Source organism: Oncorhynchus mykiss, chromosome 26, assembly GCF_013265735.2.
Source record: "Oncorhynchus mykiss isolate Arlee chromosome 26, USDA_OmykA_1.1, whole genome shotgun sequence".
In the NCBI taxonomy this organism is placed as follows: domain Eukaryota; kingdom Metazoa; phylum Chordata; class Actinopteri; order Salmoniformes; family Salmonidae; genus Oncorhynchus; species Oncorhynchus mykiss.
The window spans coordinates 40,342,050-40,364,440 of NC_048590.1; the positions used below are offsets into that span (position 1 = coordinate 40,342,050).

The 22,391-nt window shown below is 48.7% G+C and overlaps 2 protein-coding genes across 3 annotated transcripts in view; one reads left to right on the forward strand and one right to left on the reverse strand.

Annotated features, from left to right (window-relative positions):
- LOC110506788 (protein FAM227B) overlaps positions 1-22,391 on the forward strand; it is an 87,392-nt gene that overhangs the window by 34,671 nt on the left and 30,330 nt on the right. The window lies entirely within an intron of this gene.
- Positions 1-22,391, reverse strand: part of LOC110519217 (fibroblast growth factor 7) — a 30,404-nt gene that overhangs the window by 6,506 nt on the left and 1,507 nt on the right. The window contains exon 2 of the mRNA XM_036963650.1: positions 21,414-22,177. Coding sequence (XP_036819545.1) covers positions 21,414-21,702 — 289 coding nt within the window. The 5' untranslated portion in view covers positions 21,703-22,177. The remainder of the gene's footprint in view (positions 1-21,413; positions 22,178-22,391) is intronic.

The following is a 22,391-nucleotide window of genomic DNA, read 5'->3' on the forward strand; positions in this document are numbered from 1 at the left end:
TCCCGTGTCTGCAACTGGGTCTCACCTTGTGCCCTTATACTGACTGGCTCTCGTTCAGGCAAATGAGAAATAAGTACACTCAGGCTATCCGGAAGGCCAAAGTTAGTTACTTTAAGGAGCAGTTCTCTCTCTGTGGGTCTAACCCCAAGAAGTTCTGGAAAACGGTTAAAGACCTGGAGAATAAACCCTCCTACTCACAGCTGCCCATGTCCCTTAAAGTTAATGATGTGGTTGATACTGACAGGAAGCACATGGCTGAGCTCTTTAATCACCACTTCTCAGCCATGCCTCCTTGCCCGTACAACATTTCCTAGTCTTCGACCCCTTCTAATGTGAGTATCCCAGATGCTTCTCCCTCTTTTTTTCCCTGCCCCGCAACAAAGTTTCTCCCTGCAGGCAGTCACTGAGCCCAAGGTGCTAAAGGCGCTCCTGAAACTTGACCCCAAATAACCATCTGGGTGAGATGATTTAGACCCTTTCTTCTTTAAGGTTCCTGCCCCTATCATCACTAAGCCTATCTCTGACCTTTTTAGCCTGTCTCTCCTATCTGGGGAGGTTCTCATTGCTTGGAAGGCAGCCACGGTGTGTCCTTTATTTAAAGTGGGAGATCAAGCTGATCCTAACTGTTATAGGCCTATTTCTATTTTGCCCTGTTTATCAAAAGTGTTGGAAAAACTTGTCAATAATCAACTGACTGGCTTTCTTGATGTCTATAGTATTCTCTCTGGTATGCAAACTGGTTTCCGCTCAGGTTATAGATGTGTCACTGCAACCTTAAAGGTCCTCAATGATGTCACCATTGCCTTTTATTCTAAGCAATGTTGTGCTGCTATTTTTATTGACTTGGCCAAAGCTTTTGATATGGTAGACCATTCCATTCTTGTGGGCCGGCTAAGGAGTATTGGTGTCTCTGAGGGGTCTTTGGCCTGGTTCGCTAACTACCTCTCTCAAAGAGTTCAGTGTATAAAGTCAGAAAATCTGCTGTATCAGCCACTGCCTGTCACCAAGGGAGTACCTCAAGGCTCAATCCTAGGCGCCATGCTCTTCTCAATTTACATCAACAACATAGCTCAGGCAGTAGAAAGCTCTCTCATCCATTTAAATGCAGATGATACAGTCTGATACTCAGCTGGCCCCTCCCCGGATTTTGTGTTAACAACAAAGCTTTCTGCTCTACAACAAAGCTTTATTAGTGTCCAAGTTTACTCTACCCTTAATCTGTTTGGGATAGGGGGCAGCATTTTCATGTTTGGATGAAAAGCATGCCCAGAGTAAACCGCCTGCTACTCAGTCCCAGTTGCTAATATATGCATATTATTATATGCATAATAATAGATTTGGATAGAAAACACTCTGAAGTTTCTAAAACTGTTTGAATGATTTCTGTGAGTATAACATAACTCATATGGCAGGCAAAAACCTGAGAAAAATCCAACCAGGAAGTGGGAAATCTGACGTTTGTAGTTTTTCAACTCTTGGCCTATCGAATACACAGTGTCTATGGGGTCAAATTGCACTTCCTAAGGCTTCCACTAGATGTCAACAGTCTTTAGAACCTTGTTTGATGCTTCTACTGTGAAGGAGGGGGGAATGGGAGCTGAATGAGTCAGTGGTCTGGCAGAGTGCCATGAGCTCGTGATGCGCGTCCACGTGAGAGTTAGCTTGGAATTCTCCGGTTGGAACATTATTGAAGATTTATGTTAAAAACATCCTAAAGATTGAATTAGTTTGACATGTTTCTACAGACTGTAACGGAACTTTTTGACTTTTCGTCTGCTCGTGCGTCATGAATTTGGATTACTGGGCTGAACGCGCTAACTAAAAGGACATAAAGATGAACTTTATCGAACCAATCAAACTTTAATTGCGGAACTGGGATTCCTGGGAGTGCATTCTGATGAAGATCATCAAAGGTAAGTTAATATTTATAATGCTATTTCTGACTTCTGTTGACTCCAACATGGCGGATATCTGTTTGGCTTGATTTGTTGTCTGAGTGCCGTACTCAGATTATTGCATGGTTTGCTTTTTCCGTAAAGTTTTTTTGAAATCTGACACAGCGGTTGCATTAAGGAGAAGTATATCTTTAATTCTGTGAATAACAGTTGTATCTTTTATCAATGTTTATTATGAGTATTTCTGTAAATGTATGTGCCTCTCTGCAAAATCACCGGATGTTTTGGAAGCAAAACCTTACTGAACGTAACGTGCCAATGTAAACTGAGATTTTTGGATATAAATATGCACTTTATCGAACAAAACATACATGTATTGTGTAACATGATGTCCTATGAGTGTCATCTGATGAAGATCATCAAAGGTTAGTGATTAATTTTATCTATATTTCTGCTTTTTGTGACTCCTCTCTTTGGCTGGAAAAATGGCTGTGTTTTTGTGTGACTTGGCTCTGACCTAACATAATCGTTTGTGGTGCTTTCACCGTAAAGCCTTTTTGAAATCAGACACTTGTCATGATGTTGGTTTTGTCCTATATTTCTATATATATATATTATTTTTAATCCCAGCCCCCGTCCCCGCAGGAGGCCTTTTGCCTTTTGGTAGACCGTCATTGTAAATAAGAATTTGTTCTTAACTGACTTGCCTAGATAAATGAAGGTTATATGAAAAAATAAACAGATGTGCACAGACAGATAGAAAGACACAGAGCAGGAGACACACAAAGTGACAGACAGAGTGACACAGACAGACACCGAGCTACAGACAGACAGACAGACACAGAGCGACAGGCAGACAGACAGACACAGAGCAGCAGGCAGGCAGACAGACACAGAGCAACAGACAGACAGACAGACAGGCAGACACAGAGCGACAGAAAGACAGGCAGAAAACAGAGCAACAGACAGACAGACAGACAGACAGACAGACAGACAGACAGACACAGAGCAACAGACAGGCAGACAGACAGACACAGAGGAACAGACAGACATACAGACACAGAGCAACAGACAGACACAGAGCAAAATACAGACATACAGACACAGAGCAACAGACAGCCAGACAGACAGACACAGAACAACAGACAGACACACAGACAGACACAGAGCTAAATACAGATATACAGACGCAGAGCAACAGACAGGCAGACAGACACAGAGGAAAAGACTGACATACAGACAGACACAGAGCAACAGACGGCCAGACAGACAGACAGACACAGAGCAACAGACAGACAGACAGACAGGCAGGCAGGCAGGCAGGCACAGAGCAGCAGACAGGCAGACATACAGACACAGAGCAAAATACAGACACACAGACATAGAGCAACAGACAGGCAGACAGACACAGAGCAAAAGACTGACATACAGACAGACACAGAGCAACAGACAGACAGACAGACAGGCAGGCAGGCAGGCACAGAGCAACAGACAGACATACAGACACAGAGCAACAGACACAGAGCAAAATACAGACATACAGACAGGCAGACAGACACAGAGGAAAATACTGACATACAGACAGACACAGAGCAACAGACGGCCAGACAGAGACAGACACAGAGCAACAGACAGACAGACAGACAGGCAGGCACAGAGCAGCAGACAGACATACACAGAGCAACAGACAGACAGACAGGCAGACAGAGCAACCAACAGTCAGACAGACACAGAGCAACAGACAGACAGGCAGACACAGAGCAACCGACAGGCAGACAGACACAGAGCAACAGACAGACAGGCAGACAGACACCGAGTAACAGACAGGCACACGGAGAGACACAGAGCAACAGACAGGCAGACAGACAGACACAGAGTAACAGACAGGCAGTTGTCATGCTTTGATGTGTGTGTAGCAGCATCATGGACATAGACACTCAGATTAAGTGCTGAGCTCTTTGAGCCACAGCTATTTGTCAGATCAAAATTGATGCCAATATCTCAATGTCAGGGAGATAGAACTGCAGTGGAGCGGAGAGGGGGAGGGAGTGGAAGAGAGAGAACCGCGGTAACAGTCAGACTCAGAGAGCTAGACCACGGCCAAACCCTAATGTGAGAAACTTTACTAAACATTTTGGGTAAATCTTGAATCATTTATTGAAGCCAATGGTACAGTTGTGGGAAGGTTGTAGTTGCACAAATGTTTTTCAAGCCCTTCTTCTCAATCCAGTCCTCACTGGTTAATATCTCCCATGGGAAGCAGGAGATGATCCAGTCCTCACTGGTTAATATCTCCCATGGGAAGCAGGAGATGATCCAGTCCTCACTGGTTAATATCTCCCATGGGAAGCAGGAGATGATCCAGTCCTCACTGGTTAATATCTCCCATGGGAAGCAGGAGATGATCCAGTCTTCACTGGTTAACATCTCCCATGGGAAGCAGGAGATGATCCAGTCCTCACTGGTTAACATCTCCCATGGGAAGCAGGAGATGATCCAGTCCTCACTGGTTAACATCTCCCATGGGAAGCAGGAGATGATCCAGTCCTCACTGGTTAACATCTCCCATGGGAAGCAGGAGATAATCCAGTCCTCACTGGTTAATATCTCCCATGGGAAGCAGGAGATGATCCAGTCCTCACTGGTTATATCTCCCATGGGAAGCAGGAGATGATCCAGTCCTCACTGGTTAATATCTCCCATGGGAAGCAGGAGATGATCCAGTCCTCACTGGTTAACATCTCCCATGGGAAGCAGGAGATGATCCAGTCCTCACTGGTTAACATCTCCCATGGGAAGCAGGAGATGATCCAGTCCTCACTGGTTAACATCTCCCATGGGAAGCAGGAGATGATCCAGTCCTCACTGGTTAACATCTCCCATGGGAAGCAGGAGATAATCCAGTCCTCACTGGTTAATATCTCCCATGGGAAGCAGGAGATGATCCAGTCCTCACTGGTTAATATCTCCCATGGGAAGCAGGAGATGATCCAGTCCTCACTGGTTAATATCTCCCATGGGAAGCAGGGGATGATCCAGTCCTCACTGGTTAATATCTCCCATGGGAAGCAGGAGATGATCCAGTCCTCACTGGTTAACATCTCCCATGGGAAGCAGGTGGTGATCCAGGCCTCACTGGTTAATATCTCCCATGGGAAGCAGGTGATGATCCAACCCTCACTGGTTAACATCTCTAAAGGGAAGACTGGGGCTAGGCTTGGGCTAGGCTGTAGTTATATGATGAAAGGTATTGTACTGTGGCTATGCTAAAGTTATATGATGAGAGGTAGCATGCTGGGGCTGACTTTCGGCTAGCAGACAGAGTACTTTGTCACAGAAACACAGAGCTGAGAGCTATAAAGTAACTGAGAGCTATAAAGCAGCTGAGAGCTATAAAGCAGCTGAGAGATATAAAGCAGCTGAGTTAAGAGCTACAAAGCAGCTGAGAGCTATAAAGTAACTGAGTTAAGAGCTATAAAGCAGCTGAGTTAAGAGCTACAAAGCAGCTGAGTTAAGAGCTACAAAGCAGCTGAGAGCTATAAAGCAGCAGAGAGATATAAAGCAGCTGAGTTAAGAGCTACAAAGCAGCTGAGAGCTATAAAGCAGCTGAGAGATATAAAGCAGCTGAGTTAAGAGCTACAAAGCAGCTGAGAGCTATAAAGCAGCAGAGAGCTATAAAGCAGCTGAGAGCTATAAAGCAGCTGAGAGATATAAAGCAGCTGAGAGCTATAAAGCAGCTGAGAGCTATAAAGCAGCAGAGAGCTATAAAGCAGCAGAGAGCTATAAAGCAGCTGAGAGATATAAAGCAGCTGAGAGCTATAAAGCAGCAGAGAGCTATAAAGCAGCTAAGTTAAGAGCTATAAAGCAGCTGAGAGCTATAAAGCAGCTGAGTTAAGAGCTATAAAGCAGCTGAGAAATATCAAGCAGCTGAGAGCTATAAAGTAGCTGAGAGCTATAAAGCAGCTGAGTTAAGAGCTATAAAGCATCTGAAAGCTATAAAGCAGCTGAGAGCTATAAAGCAGCTCAGAGCTATACAGCAGCTTAGAGCTATTAAGCAGCTGAGTTAAGAGCTATAAATCAGCTGAGAGCTATAAATCAGCTGAGAACTATAAAGCAGCTCAGAGCTATAAAGCAGCTGAGCAATATCAAGCAGCTGAGAACTATAAAGCAGCTCAGAGCTATAAAGCAGCTGAGCAATATCAAGCAGCTGAGAACTATAAAGCAGCTCAGAGCTATAAAGCAGCTGAGAGCTATAAAGCAGCTGAGTTAAGAGCTATAAATCAGCTGAGAGCTATACATCAGCTGAGAACTATAAAGCAGCTCAGAGCTATAAAGCAGCTCAGAGCTGTAAAGCAGCTGAGAGCTATAAAGCATCTCAGAGCTATAAAGCAGCTGAGAGCTATAAAGCAGCTGAGAGCTGTAAATCAGCTGAGTTAAGAGCTATAAAGCAGCTGAGTTAAGAGCTATAAAGCAGCTGAGAGCTACAAAGCAGCTCAGAGCTGTAAAGCAGCTGAGGGCTATAAATCAGCAGAGAGCTATAAAGCAGCTGAGTTAAGAGCTATAAAGCAGCTGAGAGCTATAAAGCAGCTCAGAGCTATAAAGCAGCTGAGGGCTATAAAGCAGCTGAGAGCTATAAAGCAGCTGAGGGCTATAAAGCAGCTGAGTTAAGAGCTATAAAGCAGCTGAGAGCTATAAAGCAGCTGAGAGCTATAAAGCAGCTGAGGGCTATAAAGCAGCTGAGAGCTGTAAAGCAGCTGAGTTAAGAGCTATAAAGCAGCTGAGTTAAGAGCTATAAAGCAGCTGAGAGCTATAAAGCAGCTGAGAGCTATAAAGCAGCTCAGAGCTGTAAAGCAGCTGAGAGCTATAAAGCAGCTCAGAGCTATAAAGCAGCTGAGGGCTATAAAGCAGCTGAGAGCTGTAAAGCAGCTGAGTTAAGAGCTATAAAGCAGCTGAGTTAAGAGCTATAAAGCAGCTGAGAGCTATAAAGCAGCTGAGAGCTATAAAGCAGCTCAGAGCTATAAAGCAGCTGAGTTAAGAGCTATAAAGCAGCTGAGAGCTATAAAGCAGCTGAGTTAAGAGCTATAAAGCAGCTGAGAGCTATAAAGCAGCTGAGTTAAGAGCTATAAAGCAGCTGAGAGCTATAAAGCAGCTGAGAGCTCTGGTCACAAAGAGACAGAACAGAGTTGATACACCACTCTATTACTGCTTTGTCTCAGACAGTGTTTAGTGGAGGAAGAGAGACCGGAGTGGTGCACACACTCTCACACATACATTTGAACAGATTTCCCTGCTCCCTCCCTGGCCCAACCCAGCCAGCCCCCAGCTAAGTCAACTTGTTGTGTGTGATCCCTATTCTAATTCTGTCTTCCCTGGATCCAGGTTGGATCCACACAGTTTTGCTTTTTAAGGATGTAATGAAGCTCTGACTGAGGAACAACAGAGTCTGATCCAACAGGAATGCACATCATGACAAACCAACAGAGACAGACTTTTGTTGCATTGTCAGCTCTACCTCGGTTTGACATGAATCAAATAAAAAAACACACCACACAGCTATTTAAGGAAGGGACAAATCTTTTTAGTCATTTGTCAACAAAGTTGTGAACTTGTATCGTCCTGAAATAAAGAAGGAATTTCTTCTACATACTTGGGTTGTACAGTATTTAGCTCAGATGTTGGTCAAACAACTTTCATCCTATTGCTCTGTTTAAGGGTTGTAAATCTGAAAGCTCATCTCACTGAATAAGAAGCCTGTAGGATAAAGGCTGTACCACCCCTAAGTGTGTGGATGTTCATTAGGAACCTGTACCACCCTTGAGTTTGTGGATGTTCATTAGGAACCTGAACCACCCCTGAATGTGTGGATGTTCATTAGGAACCTGTACCACCCTTGAGTTTGTGGATGTTCATTAGGAACCTGTACCACTCCTGAGTATGTGGATGTTCGTTAGGAACCTGCATCACTCCTGAGTATGTGGATGTTCATTAGGAACCTGCATCACTCCTGAGTGTGTGGATGTTCATTAGGAACCTGCATCACTCCTGAGTATGTGGATGTTCATTAGGAACCTGTACCACTCCTGAGTGTGTGGATATTCGTTAGGAACCTGTACCACTCCTGAGTGTGTGGATGTTCATTAGGAACCTGCATCACTCCTGAGTGTGTGGATGTTTATTAGGAACCTGGATCTCTTCGATATCTCTTCTCTACTCTGGTGTTTCTAACCTTTTCTAAGGGTTTCTAAGCCCATGTGTGTCTTGTTACAGCTGAGTCACAGGCATCTGATGGTTTATGGTGCGTAACACTGAGAATGCGTCTCAGGTCAGATCTGACTGCTGAGGTTATTCAGGGAGACACACGGAGGCTGACACTGACTGATAGAACAGGGCCATATCTATTATACTGTTATACTGTTATAATAGGGACACAATATATTTGTAATACTAACAGCGTCGCAATACTATATACCGTACAGTGTATTCTATTGTAATAACAGGGTAACAATAGTATTATCTGGTATATAGATATAACAGTGTAACAAATCAATGATACTGTTGTATATTGGTTATACTGTGTTATAACATGGTAACGATACTATTATATAGCCTATATTTTCTACTGGTTTATAACAGGGTAACGATACTATTATATAGCCTATATTTTCTACTGGTTTATAACAGGGTAACAATACTATTATATAGTCTGTTGTACTGGATTATAACAGGGTAACGATACTATTATATAGTCTGTTGTACTGGATTATAACAGGATAACAATACTATTATATAGTCTGTTGTACTGGATTATAACAGGATAACAATACTATTATATAGTCTGTTGTACTGGATTATAACAGGGCAACGATACTATTATATAGTCTGTTGTACTGGATTATAACAGGATAACAATACTATTATATAGTCTGTTGTACTGGATTATAACAGGGTAACGATACTATTATATAGTCTGTTGTACTGGATTATAACAGGGTAACTATACTATTATATAGTCTGTTGTACTGGATTATAACAGGGCAACGATACTATTATATAGTCTGTTGTACTGGATTATAACAGGGTAACTATACTATTATATAGTCTGTTGTACTGGATTATAACAGGGCAACGATACTTTTATATAGTCTGTTGTACTGGATTATAACAGGGTAACAATACTATTATATAGTCTGTTGTACTGGATTATAACAGGATAACAATACTATTATATAGTCTGTTGTACTGGATTATAACAGGGTAACGATACTATTATATAGTCTGTTGTACTGGATTATAACAGGGTAACTATACTATTATATAGTCTGTTGTACTGGATTATAACAGGGTAACGATACTATTATATAGTCTGTTGTACTGGATTATAACAGGATAACAATACTATTATATAGTCTGTTGTACTGGATTATAACAGGATAACAATACTATTATATAGTCTATCTGTTGTGCTTGATTATAACAGGATAACAATACTATTATATAGTCTGTTGTACTGGATTATAACAGGATAACAATACTATTATATAGTCTGTTGTACTGGATTATAACAGGATAACAATACTATTATATAGTCTGTTGTACTGGATTATAACAGGATAACAATACTATTATATAGTCTATCTGTTGTACTGGATTATAACAGGGTAACAATACTATTATATAGTCTGTTGTACTGAATTATAACAGGATAACAATACTATTATATAGTCTATCTGTTGTATTGGATTATAACAGGGTAACAATACTTTTATATAGTCTATCTGTTGTACTGGATTATAACAGGGTAACAATACTATTATATAGTCTGTTGTACTGGATTATAACAGAGTAACAATACTATTATATACTCTATCTGTTGTACTGGGGCAACAGACACAACACACTCACCAGCAAACTGTCTGTAGGGGTTAAGAGTGTTCCCATATGTTTTTGAATAGCCTACAGCAGGATTAGGCAACTACATTCAGCCGCAGAATTTAACTTTAATAATTTGTACACTACAAATTGACCACAACTAAGTCCAAAAAGAGATTGTATTTGAAAATAACAATACTTTCATACCTTGAATATATTGAGACAAGATCACATACGTCTCTTTTTTACATTTGTGGGAATACTTGCGAACAGATTTCCGAAATGAAACACATTTCTAGCTGAATTCCAGGTGATTTTACAGTATTTTATTTTTACCAAAAACAAAAATCTTAAAATGTACTAAAAACTTTGGGGGGGCCAAAATAAATCAATCACTGGTTTAAACTGGCTCTTGCAGACTCCTGGCATAATTTCCTTAAAACCAGATACAGTAAAACATGCTCTGCTGTCTATGAAGACCCTTATTCAGTGTTTTCACTACAAGCCAACAGTCCTCTACTAGCGTCATATGTTAGTGATTCAGATTAATATGCTCTGCCAATGGCTGTGTCTGAAATCTGGTTTGCCTACTACTTACTTAAACTGCGCACTGTGTACTAATCATATAAACTCAGCAAAAAAATAAACGTCCTCTCACTGTCAACTGCGTTTATTTTCAGCAAACTTAGCATGTGTAAATATTTGTATGAACATAACAAGATTCAACAACTGAGACATAAACTGAACAAGATCCACAGACATGTGACTAACAGAAATGGAATAATGTTTCCCTGAACAAAGGGGGGGTCAAAATCAAAAGTAACAGTCAGTATCTGGTGTGGCCACCAGCTGCATTAAGTATTGGACTGCACCAGATTTGCCAGTTCTTGCTGTGAGATGTTACCCCACTCTTCCACCAAGGCACCTGCAAGTTCCCGGACATTTCTGGGGGGAATGGCCCTAGCCCTCACCCTCCGATCCAGCAGGTCCCAGACTTGCTCAATGGGATTGAAATCCGGGCTCTTCGCTGGCCATGGCAGAACACTGACATTCCTGTATTGCAGGAAATCCCGCACAGAATGAGCAGTATGGCTGGTGGCATTGTCATGCTGGCAGGTCATGTCAGGATGAGCGTGCAGCAATGACAAGCTCAGTCAGACGATACTGTCACACACCGCCCCAGACCATGACGGACCCTCCACCTCCAAATCGATCCTGCTCCAGAGTACAGGCCTCGGTGTAACGCTCATTCCTTCGACGATAAACGCGAATCCGACCATCACCGCTGGTGAGACAAAACCACGACTCGTCAGCGAAGAGCACTTTTTGCCAGTCCTGTCTGGTCCAGCGACGGTGGGTTTGTGCCCATAGGCGACGTTGTTGCAGGTGATGTCTGGTGAGACCTGCCTTACAACAGGCATACAAGCTCTCAGTCCAGCCTCTCTCAGCTTATTGCGGACAGTCTGAGCACTGATGGTGGGATTGTGCGTTCCTGGTGTAACTCGGGCAGTTGTTGTTGCCATCCTGTACCTGTCCCGTAGGTGTGATGTTCAGCTGTACCGATCCTGTGCAGGTGTTGTTACACGTGGTCTGCCACTCCGAGGATGATCAGCTGTCCATCCTGTAGCGCTGTCTTAGGTGTCTCACAGTACGGACATTGACATTTATTGCATTTATAGCCACATCTGCATCCCTCATGCCTCCTTGCAGCTTGCCTAAGGCACGTTCACGCAGATGAGCACGGACCCTGGGCATCTTTCTTTTGGTGTTTTTCAGAGACAGTAGAGAGGCCTCTTTAGTGTCCTAAGTTTTTATAACTGTGACCTTAATTGCCTACCGTCTGTAGGCTGTTAGTGTCTTAACGACCGTTCCACAGGTGCATGTTCATTAATTGTTTATGGTTCATTGAACAAGCATGGGAAAAAGTGTTTAAACCCTTTACAATGAAGATCTGTGAAGTTATTTGGATTTCTACAAATGATCTTTGAAAGACAGGGTCCTGAAAAAGGGGCATTTCTTTTTTTGCTGAGTTTACTATTTAGAACATACTGTTAAATAAAAACCTAATGCAGTAAGCAACAAATATCAGCATACTAGGCTCATCCTACTGAGAATGCGTCATCTCATGCACAATTGTGTTGATTCCTGCCATTCTTTCATTTTGGTACTTAAAATGTAGGATAGCAAAAGGCAAAAATGTCATTATTATCTGGTGAGTGGTTGATCCTTCTTGGTTGCGTGACATCATTCCTAGTCCTTACCAAAACGCAAAACACTGGCGGGCAATTTCTCTCACCTCGGATCTAAAACCAGTAGTAACCACCAACTTTAATGACAGTTATCTTACATTTTTAATAAAACAGTTCAGCTAGCAATACTAGGTAGCTAGCTAGCTAACGTTAGCTGGACTACATCTAGACTCGGAAGTTCATGCATGGCCACATAGACACGGGATTCAGGGGCCAGCTGGTTAGATATGATTCTACCATGGGCAACAACAACTGGATGCTAGTTTGTTTTCAACAAAATATGTACAACTCATAGCTGTATAGTTGATCCAGTGACCATCGCATTTAGAAGGATAGCTACTGACTGAAATGTAGCTAGCTCACTGGCCAGGCAGTAGCCACTACTCGCCAGCTAATTGTCGATTTCCTATTCTTTGGAACATTTGGGTTGACTTGCTCATATCAAGCAACAGACAGTTTGTATACATTGTTTTAATAATAATTTGTGGATTTGTTTTATGAATAATTGGTATGTAGCTGTGTCTGTCTGTCTGTCTGGCTGCCTGTGTCTATCTGTCTGCCTGCCTGTCTGGCTGCCTGTGTCTGTCTGTCTGCCTGTCTGCCTGCCTGTCTGTCTGTCTGTCTGTCTGTCTGTCTGTCTGTGCAGCGGTTGTGTTCAAGGCTGATTAGTCCCCCAAGCCCTACTCACTTCACCTCACTTCACCTCGGCCCTGCCCTGCCCTGCCCATCTCACCCCACCTCACTTCACCTCGGCCCTGCCCTCCCCAGCCCACCTCACCTCACTTCACCTCGGCCCTGCCCTGCCCTGCCCTGCCCTACCCACCTCACCCCACCTCACTTCACCTCGGCCCTGCCCTCCCCAGCCCACCTCACCTCACTTCCACTCAGCCCTGCCCTGCCCAGCCCACCTCACCTCACTTCCACTCAGCCCTGCCCTGCCCAGCCCACCTCACCTCACTTCCACTCAGCCCTGCCCACCTCACCCCACCTCACTTCACCTCGGCCCTGCCCTCCCCAGCCCACCTCACCTCACTTCACCTCGGCCCTGCCCTGCCCTGCCCTGCCCTGCCCTACCCACCTCACCCCACCTCACTTCACCTCGGCCCTGCCCTCCCCAGCCCACCTCACCTCACTTCCACTCAGCCCTGCCCTGCCCAGCCCACCTCACCTCACTTCCACACAGCCCTGCCCTGCCCAGCCCACCTCACCTCACTTCCACTCAGCCCTGCCCACCTCACCCCACCTCACTTCACCTCGGCCCTGCCCTCCCCAGCCCACCTCACCTCACTTCCACTCAGCCCTGCCCTGCCCAGCCCACCTCACCTCACTTCCACTCAGCCCTGCCCTGCCCAGCCCACCTCACCTCACTTCCACTCAGCCCTGCACTGCCCTGCCAACCTCACCCCACCTCACTTCACCTTGGCCCTGCCCTGCCCTGCCCTGCCCACTTCACCCCACCTCACTTCACCTCGGCCCTGCCCAGCCCACCTCACTTCACCTCGGCCCTGCCCTGCCCAGCCCACCTCACCTCACTTCACCTCGGCCCTGCCCTGCCCAGCCCACCTCACCTCACTTCACCTCGGCCCTGCCCTGCCCAGCCCACCTCACCTCACTTCACCTCGGCCCTGCCCTGCCCAGCCCACCTCACCTCACTTCACCTCGGCCCTGCTCAGCCCAGCCCAGCCCACCTCACCCCACCTCACTTCAACTCGGCCCTGACCTACCCACCTCACCACACCTCACTTCACCTCGGCCCTGCCCTGCCCAGCCCACCTCACCTCACTTCACCTCGGCCCTGCTCAGCCCAGCCCAGCCCACCTCACCCCACCTCACTTCAACTCGGCCCTGACCTACCCACCTCACCACACCTCACTTCACCTCAGCCCTGCCCTGTCCAGTCCACCTCACCTCACTTCACCTCGGCCCTGCCCTGTCCAGTCCACCTCACCTCACTTCACATCGGCCCTGTCCTGCCCAGCCCACCTCACCTCACTTCACCTCGGCCCTGTCCTGCCCAGCCCACCTCACCTCACTTCACCTCGGCCCTGCCCTGCCCAGCCCACCTCACCTCACTTCACCTCGGCCCTGCTCAGCCCAGCCCACCTCACCTCACTTCACCTCGGCCCTGCCCTGACCTACCCACCTCACCTCACCTCATTTCACCTCGGCCCTGCCCTGCCCTGCCCAGCCCACCTCACCTCACTTCACCTCGGCCCTGCCCTGCCCAGCCCACCACACCTCACTTCACCTCGGCCCTGCCCTGCCCAGCCCACCTCACTTCACCTCGGCCCTGCCCTGCCCAGCCCACCTCACCTCACTTCCCCTTGGCCCTGCCCAGCCCACCTCACCCCACCTCACTTCACCTCGGCCCTGCCCTGTCCAGCCCACCTCACCTCACTTCACCTCGGCCCTGCCCTGCCCAGCCCACCTCACCTCACTTCACCTCGGCCCTGCCCTCCCCAGCCCACCTCACCTCACTTCCACTCAGCCCTGCCCTGCCCAGCCCACCTCACCTCACTTCCACACAGCCCTGCCCTGCCCAGCCCACCTCACCTCACTTCCACTCAGCCCTGCCCACCTCACCCCACCTCACTTCACCTCGGCCCTGCCCTCCCCAGCCCACCTCACCTCACTTCCACTCAGCCCTGCCCTGCCCAGCCCACCTCACCTCACTTCCACTCAGCCCTGCCCTGCCCAGCCCACCTCACCTCACTTCCACTCAGCCCTGCACTGCCCTGCCAACCTCACCCCACCTCACTTCACCTTGGCCCTGCCCTGCCCTGCCCTGCCCACTTCACCCCACCTCACTTCACCTCGGCCCTGCCCAGCCCACCTCACTTCACCTCGGCCCTGCCCTGCCCAGCCCACCTCACCTCACTTCACCTCGGCCCTGCCCTGCCCAGCCCACCTCACCTCACTTCACCTCGGCCCTGCCCTGCCCAGCCCACCTCACCTCACTTCACCTCGGCCCTGCCCTGCCCAGCCCACCTCACCTCACTTCACCTCGGCCCTGCTCAGCCCAGCCCAGCCCACCTCACCCCACCTCACTTCAACTCGGCCCTGACCTACCCACCTCACCACACCTCACTTCACCTCGGCCCTGCCCTGCCCAGCCCACCTCACCTCACTTCACCTCGGCCCTGCTCAGCCCAGCCCAGCCCACCTCACCCCACCTCACTTCAACTCGGCCCTGACCTACCCACCTCACCACACCTCACTTCACCTCAGCCCTGCCCTGTCCAGTCCACCTCACCTCACTTCACCTCGGCCCTGCCCTGTCCAGTCCACCTCACCTCACTTCACATCGGCCCTGTCCTGCCCAGCCCACCTCACCTCACTTCACCTCGGCCCTGTCCTGCCCAGCCCACCTCACCTCACTTCACCTCGGCCCTGCCCTGCCCAGCCCACCTCACCTCACTTCACCTCGGCCCTGCTCAGCCCAGCCCACCTCACCTCACTTCACCTCGGCCCTGCCCTGACCTACCCACCTCACCTCACCTCACTTCACCTCGGCCCTGCCCTGCCCTGCCCAGCCCACCTCACCTCACTTCACCTCGGCCCTGCCCTGCCCAGCCCACCACACCTCACTTCACCTCGGCCCTGCCCTGCCCAGCCCACCTCACTTCACCTCGGCCCTGCCCTGCCCAGCCCACCTCACCTCACTTCCCCTTGGCCCTGCCCAGCCCACCTCACCCCACCTCACTTCACCTCGGCCCTGCCCTGTCCAGCCCACCTCACCTCACTTCACCTCGGCCCTGCCCTGCCCAGCCCACCTCACCTCACTTCACCTCGGCCCTGCCCTGCCCAGCCCACCCCATCTCACTTCACCTCGGCCCTGCCCTGCTCAGCCTAGCTCACCTCACTTCACCTCGGCCCTGCCCTGCTCAGCCTAGCTCACCTCACTTCACCTCGGCCCTGCCCTGCTCAGCCTAGCTCACCTCACTTCACCTCGGCCCTGCCCTGCTCAGCCTAGCTCACCTCACTTCACCTCGGCCCTGCCCTGCTCAGCCTAGCTCACCTCACTTCACCTCGGCCCTGCCCACCCCACCTCACTTCACCTCGGCCCTGCCCTGCCCAGCCCACCCCACCTCACTTCACCTCGGCCCTGCTCAGCCCAGCCCAGCTCACCCCACTTTACCCCAGCCCAGACCAGGCTAGGCCAGACAGGAACAGAGCAATATGAATCAAATATTTATTAGCTGTATTCATGCCCATGCTGGGCTCTTCAAAGGCCTGTGTGTGTGTGTGTGTGTGTGTGTGTGTGTGTGTGTGTGTGTGTGTGTGTGTGTGTGTGTGTGTGTGTGTGTGCGTGCCTGCATGTCTCCCTGCGTGCCATTGTCAGACACATCTGGGTGGATCCATTTCTCTGCTTTTCAAGGCCAGTTTTTGTTTCGCAAGACTCATCTTCCCCCTCCTCACCAGAGACAGAGGCTACCCTGGTCACACCAACATTCCACAGCCAGATAGACAGGCTTCCCTGGTCACGCCAACATTCCACAGCCAGATAGACAGGCTACCCTGGTCACACCAACATTCCACAGCCAGGTAGACAGGCTTCCCTGGTCACACCAACATTCCACAGCCAGATAGACAGGCTTCCCTGGTCATGCCAACATTCCACAGCCAGACAGACAGGCTACCCTGGTCACGCCAACATTCCACAGCCAGATAGACAGGCTACCCTGGTCACGCCAACATTCCACAGCCAGATAGACAGTCTACCCTGGTCACGTCAACATTCCACAGCCAGATAGACAGGTAGACAGGCTACCCTGGTCACGTCAACATTCCACAGCCAGATAGACAGGTAGACAGGCTACCCTGGTCACGCCAAAATTCCACAGCCAGATAGACAGGCTACCCTGGTCACGTCAACATTCCACAGCCAGACAGACAGGCTACCCTGGTCACACCAACATTCCACAGCCAGACAGACAGGCTACCCTGGTCACACCTACATTCCACAGCCAGATAGACAGGCTACCCTGGTCACGCCAACATTCCACAGCCAGACAGACAGGCTACCCTGGTCACACCTACATTCCACAGCCAGATAGACAGGCTACCCTGGTCACGCCAACATTCCACAGCCAGACAGACAGGCTTCCCTGGTCACGCCAACATTCCACAGCCAGATAGACAGGCTACCCTGGTCACGCCAACATTCCACAGCCAGATAGACAGGCTACCCTGGTCACGCCAACATTCCACAGCCAGATAGACAGGCTACCCTGGTCACGCCAACATTCCACAGCCAGATAGACAGGCTACCCTGGTCACGCCAACATTCCACAGCCAGGTAGACAGGCTTCCCTGGTCACGCCAACATTCCACAGCCAGATAGACAGGCTACCCTGGTCACGCCAACATTCCACAGCCAGGTAGACAGGCTTCCCTGGTCATGCCAACATTCCACAGCCAGATAGACAGGCTACCCTGGTCACGCCAACATTCCACAGCCAGATAGACAGGCATATGGACAGGTGAGCAGGCAGACAGACAGATAGATAGATAGACAGGCGGGCATCTGAGCAGACAGACAGGTAGACAGGCTACCCTGGCCATGCCAGCATTCCACTGACACACAGACAGATAGACAGACAGGCAGGGAGGGAGGCAGGCAGACGGGCAGTTGAGCAGACAGGTAGACAGACAAACAGACGGGCAGACATTATTGAAACCTATAGAGTTATTGTTTTGATGTCACACTCCCACATACTAAACCCGTATCCCTGTGGATAGACTAGGTCAGCTTGGGCTACTTCACTGAGGTGTTTAATATGTGCGTGGGTGCGTGCGTGTTTCATGCCAGTTCATTTGTCCTGGCCGTCTGCATCTCCAGCCCCAACTCCCAGCCCCTTGGTTTACTTCATTAGTGGCTGTGTTTACATGGTGTTATGGTTGGCTCTGCCAGAGCCCACACCTGCTTCACTTTACCTCTGTCACTTTGGCTGCCCTAACAGAGACACATGACCCATTACTAGTGTGATTACACTGCAGAGGGAACATTGGACAATAACATCAGGCTGCTCCAGGGAGTCCCAGAGGGGAGAGAGCTAGCTGCTATATGACCGTGTTCCAACAGCCTTATTACTCACTCAACAGACTGGGAGATAACTCACATAGACACAGAGGAATCTGCCAGCTGAGCTCTCTGTCTCTCCGTTTCTTGGTTTCTCTCCCTCTATTTGTTTTTGGTTTCTCTCTCTCTGTTTTTCTGCTCTCTCTGTTTCTTTCTTCACTTTCTTTCCCCCTCTCTATTTCTCTCTCTCTCTCTCTCTCTCTCTCTCTCTCTCTCTCTCTCTCTCTCTCTCTCTCTCCCTCTATTGCTTTCTCTCTCTCTCTCCCTCTCTCTCTCTCTCTCTCTCTCTCTCTCTCTCTCTCTCTCTCTCTCTCTATTGCTTTCTCTCTCTCTCTCTCTCTCTCTCACTCTCTCTCTATTGCTTTCTCTCTCTCTCTCTCTCTCTCTCTATTGCTTTCTCTCTCTCTCTCTCTCTCTCTCTCTCTCTCTCTCTCTCTCTCTCTCTCTCTCTCTCTCTATCTCTGACTAGACATGAGTGACTAAGATCTCAGCAACGTGAACATTGCTCAACCATATTGTTATTAGCAGTAACACATCAGCCGTAAAAATGTTTAGACATGTCTGAGAGTCTAAAGCAGCCCATAAACATACAGTGAGTAGAATGTATAAGTCACCCTCTCTACATCTACTGTTGCTGAGAGTCGACTCAGAGCCACCTGTTAGTAAGAGATGAATCCTACTACACAGACTGGAATTCAATCAAACCTACCCCACCAGTTTACACAGTATCTATCTTTGTTTACAAACTACAACCTGCACAATATCAGTTTGTTTGATTGAATTCTATTGAAGTGATGAGTCCTAAGACAACACATACTGTAGCTGTTAAGATGTGGATAATAAAACCAGCCTTACTGTAGCAATTAAGGGGGTATAAAACATATAATATAACATTTGGATCTGTAACATTACTGTAACATTTGGCGGGTCTTATAGATATAGATATACACTAGATAGATCATTCTTACTGTAACAGTTGGCGAGTTAAGGGTTAATTAGGGCTAAGTGCCTTGCTCAAGGGTACATCAACAGATTTTCACCTTGTCGGTTAGGGGATTCGAACTAAGGACCTGTCGGTTACTGGCTCAATGCTCTAACCCAGCGGTGTCAAACAAATTTTGTTCCAGGAGGGCCTGCCGCCCTATACAGTGTATAGATCAGTCTCACTGTAACAGTTAATGGTGTTTTATAGATAGATATACAGTATATAGATCAGTCTTACTGTAACAGTTGGTGGGGCCTTATATACATAAATATAGTATATAGACCAGTCTTACTGTCACAGTTGGTGGGGTCCTATAGATAGATATACAGTATATAGATCAGTCTCACTGTAACAGTTGGTGGGGTCTTTTATTTATATATATATATATATATATATATATATATATATATATATATATATAGATCTGTCTCACTGTCACAGTTGGTGGGGTTTTATAGATAGATATACAGTATATAGATCAGTCTCACTGTAACAGTTGGTAGGGTTGTATAGATAGATGCACAGTATATAGATCAGTCTTACTGTAACAGTTGGTGGGGTCTTTTATTTATATATATATATATATATATATATATATATATATAGATCTGTCTCACTGTCACAGTTGGTGGGGTTTTATAGATAGATATACAGTATATAGATCAGTCTCACTGTAACAGTTGGTAGGGTTGTATAGATAGATGCACAGTATATAGATCAGTCTTACTGTAACAGTTGGTGGGGTCTTATAGATAGATATATATATATATAGCAGCGGCGGCCACGATTTAATAGCGGAGGCCACGATTTAGCAGCGGCGGCCACGATTTAATAGCGGAGGCCACGATTTAGCAGCGGAGGCCACGATTTAGCAGCGGAGGCCACGATTTAGCAGCGGAGGCCACGATTTAATAGCGGCGGCCACGATTTAGCAGCAGAGGCCACGATTTAGCAGCGGAGGCCACGATTTAGCAGCGGAGGCCACGATTTAGCAGCGGAGGCCACGATTTAGCAGCGGCGGCCACGATTTAGCAGCGGAGGCCACGATTTAACAGCGGCGGCCACGATTTAGCAGCGGAGGCCACGATTTAGCAGCGGAGGCCACGATTTAATAGCGGCGGCCACGATTTAGCAGCGGAGGCCACGATTTAGCAGCGGAGGCCACGATTTAACAGCGGCGGCCACAATTTAGCAGCGGAGGCCACGATTTAGCAGCGGCGGCCACGATTTAACAGCGGCGGCCACGATTTAGCAGCGGCGGGCATGATTTAGCAGCGGAGGCCACGATTTAATAGCGGCGGCCACGATTTAATAGCGGCGGCCACGATTTAGCAGCGGAGGCCACGATTTAGCAGCGGCGGCCACGATTTAGCAGCGGAGGCCACGATTTAGCAGCGGCGGCCACGATTTAGCAGCGGCGGGCATGATTTAGCAGCGGAGGCCACGATTTAGCAGCGGCGGGCATGATTTAGCAGCGGAGGCCACGATTTAGCGGCGGCGGCCACGATTTAACAGCGGCGGCCACGATTTAGCAGCGGCGGGCATGATTTAGCAGCGGAGGCCACGATTTAATAGCGGCGGCCACGATTTAATAGCGGCGGCCACGATTTAGCAGCGGAGGCCACGATTTAGCAGCGGAGGCCACGATTTAACAGCGGCGGCCACGATTTAGCAGCGGAGGCCACGATTTAGCAGCGGCGGCCACGATTTAGCAGCGGCGGGCATGATTTAGCAGCGGAGGCCACGATTTAGCAGCGGCGGCCACGATTTAACAGCGGCGGGCATGATTTAGCAGTGGAGGCCACGATTTAGCAGCGGCGGGCATGATTTAGCAGCGGAGGCCACGATTTAGCAGCGGAGGCCACGATTTAACAGCGGCGGGCATGATTTAGCAGCGGAGGCCACGATTTAGCAGCGGCGGGCATGATTTAGCAGCGGAGGCCACGATTTAGCAGCGGCGGCCACGATTTAACAGCGGCGGGCATGATTTAGCAGCGGAGGCCACGATTTAGCAGCGGCGGGCATGATTTAGCAGCGGCGGCCACGATTTAACAGCGGCGGGCATGATTTAGCAGCGGAGGCCACGATTTAGCAGCGGAGGCCACGATTTAGCAGCGGCGGCCACGATTTAGCAGCGGCGGGCATGATTTAGCAGAGGCGGGCACGATTTAGCAGAGGCGGGCATGATTTAGCAGCGGAGGCCACGATTTAGCAGCGGCGGCCACGATTTAGCAGCGGCGGGCATGATTTAGCAGCGGCGGGCACGATTTAGCAGAGGCGGGCATGATTTAGCGGCGGTGTGCCGCAGTATATAGGGGAAACAGTGGTCTTACTGTAACAGTTGGTGGGGTCTTGTGTCCCGTTGATGTTGCCGTAGTCGTCAACGGTAAGGAACCACTGTGTCCGGCTGAACAGCTGTCGTATGCGTACATCTCCCCCTTCCATGTAGTCGTAGTTCCGTGCATGGCGCTCGTGCTTGGAGCAGTTCATGATGGCGGCTAGCTGCTCGGGTGTGCAGTTGCTGCAGGCCACACACACGCTGCCCAGCAGGAAGATGATGTGAAGGTACAGTCCCGACAGCAAGTTAGGCAGGTTGCATGGCAGTGGCATCCATCTGGGCATTATAATGCACTGCTGTGGGGCGCCACGGACAACATGCTGAAATACTGCTGTCTGCTCCGGCAGACAGAACAGAACAGAGTGCCCTCCAAGCGCAGTTCACTAGGAGCCTGGATGACCTGTGCCCGGACCTGTGACCTGTAACCCCTGGCTGGGGTGCTGAGGCCAGCTGGTGGGAGGTGGAGTGGGTGAAGGGTAGGAGGGTTGGAGAGTGACTAGGCACTTGTGTGATGTCTCTCTCTGTTTTGTTGTCTGTCTCTCTGTTGTAAGGACACAAGGCTCTAGGTTGATGTCCGTCTGTCTCACTGTCTCTCTGTATGAATGAGGCCAGCCTTTATGTTGATGTCTGTCTCAGTGTAATCCTCACTGTGTGTCGGCTGTGTGATCCCGGCAGAGGAGACCGTCATCCAACAGCAGACATGGTCTTGTCTGCTTCCGTCTGTTTCCGGATGTTTCAGGGGTTCTGTGGAGGCCAGAGCTGTAGAAGAGAAGGATGTTAGTGTGTGTTAGATGTCTGCAATTTCTACAGCCTGTAATTTAGACAGCAGTCCAGTGGATGTGGATCTACAGCATACTACGACTCACTCCCACTTGGATAGTCTTTGATTCCCAGACAGTGTTAAAGTGAGGAGTTGAGCTGCAGTGCTGAATGTAACACTGGACATCTGCTTTAGGTTTGTAACCTTGCTCTA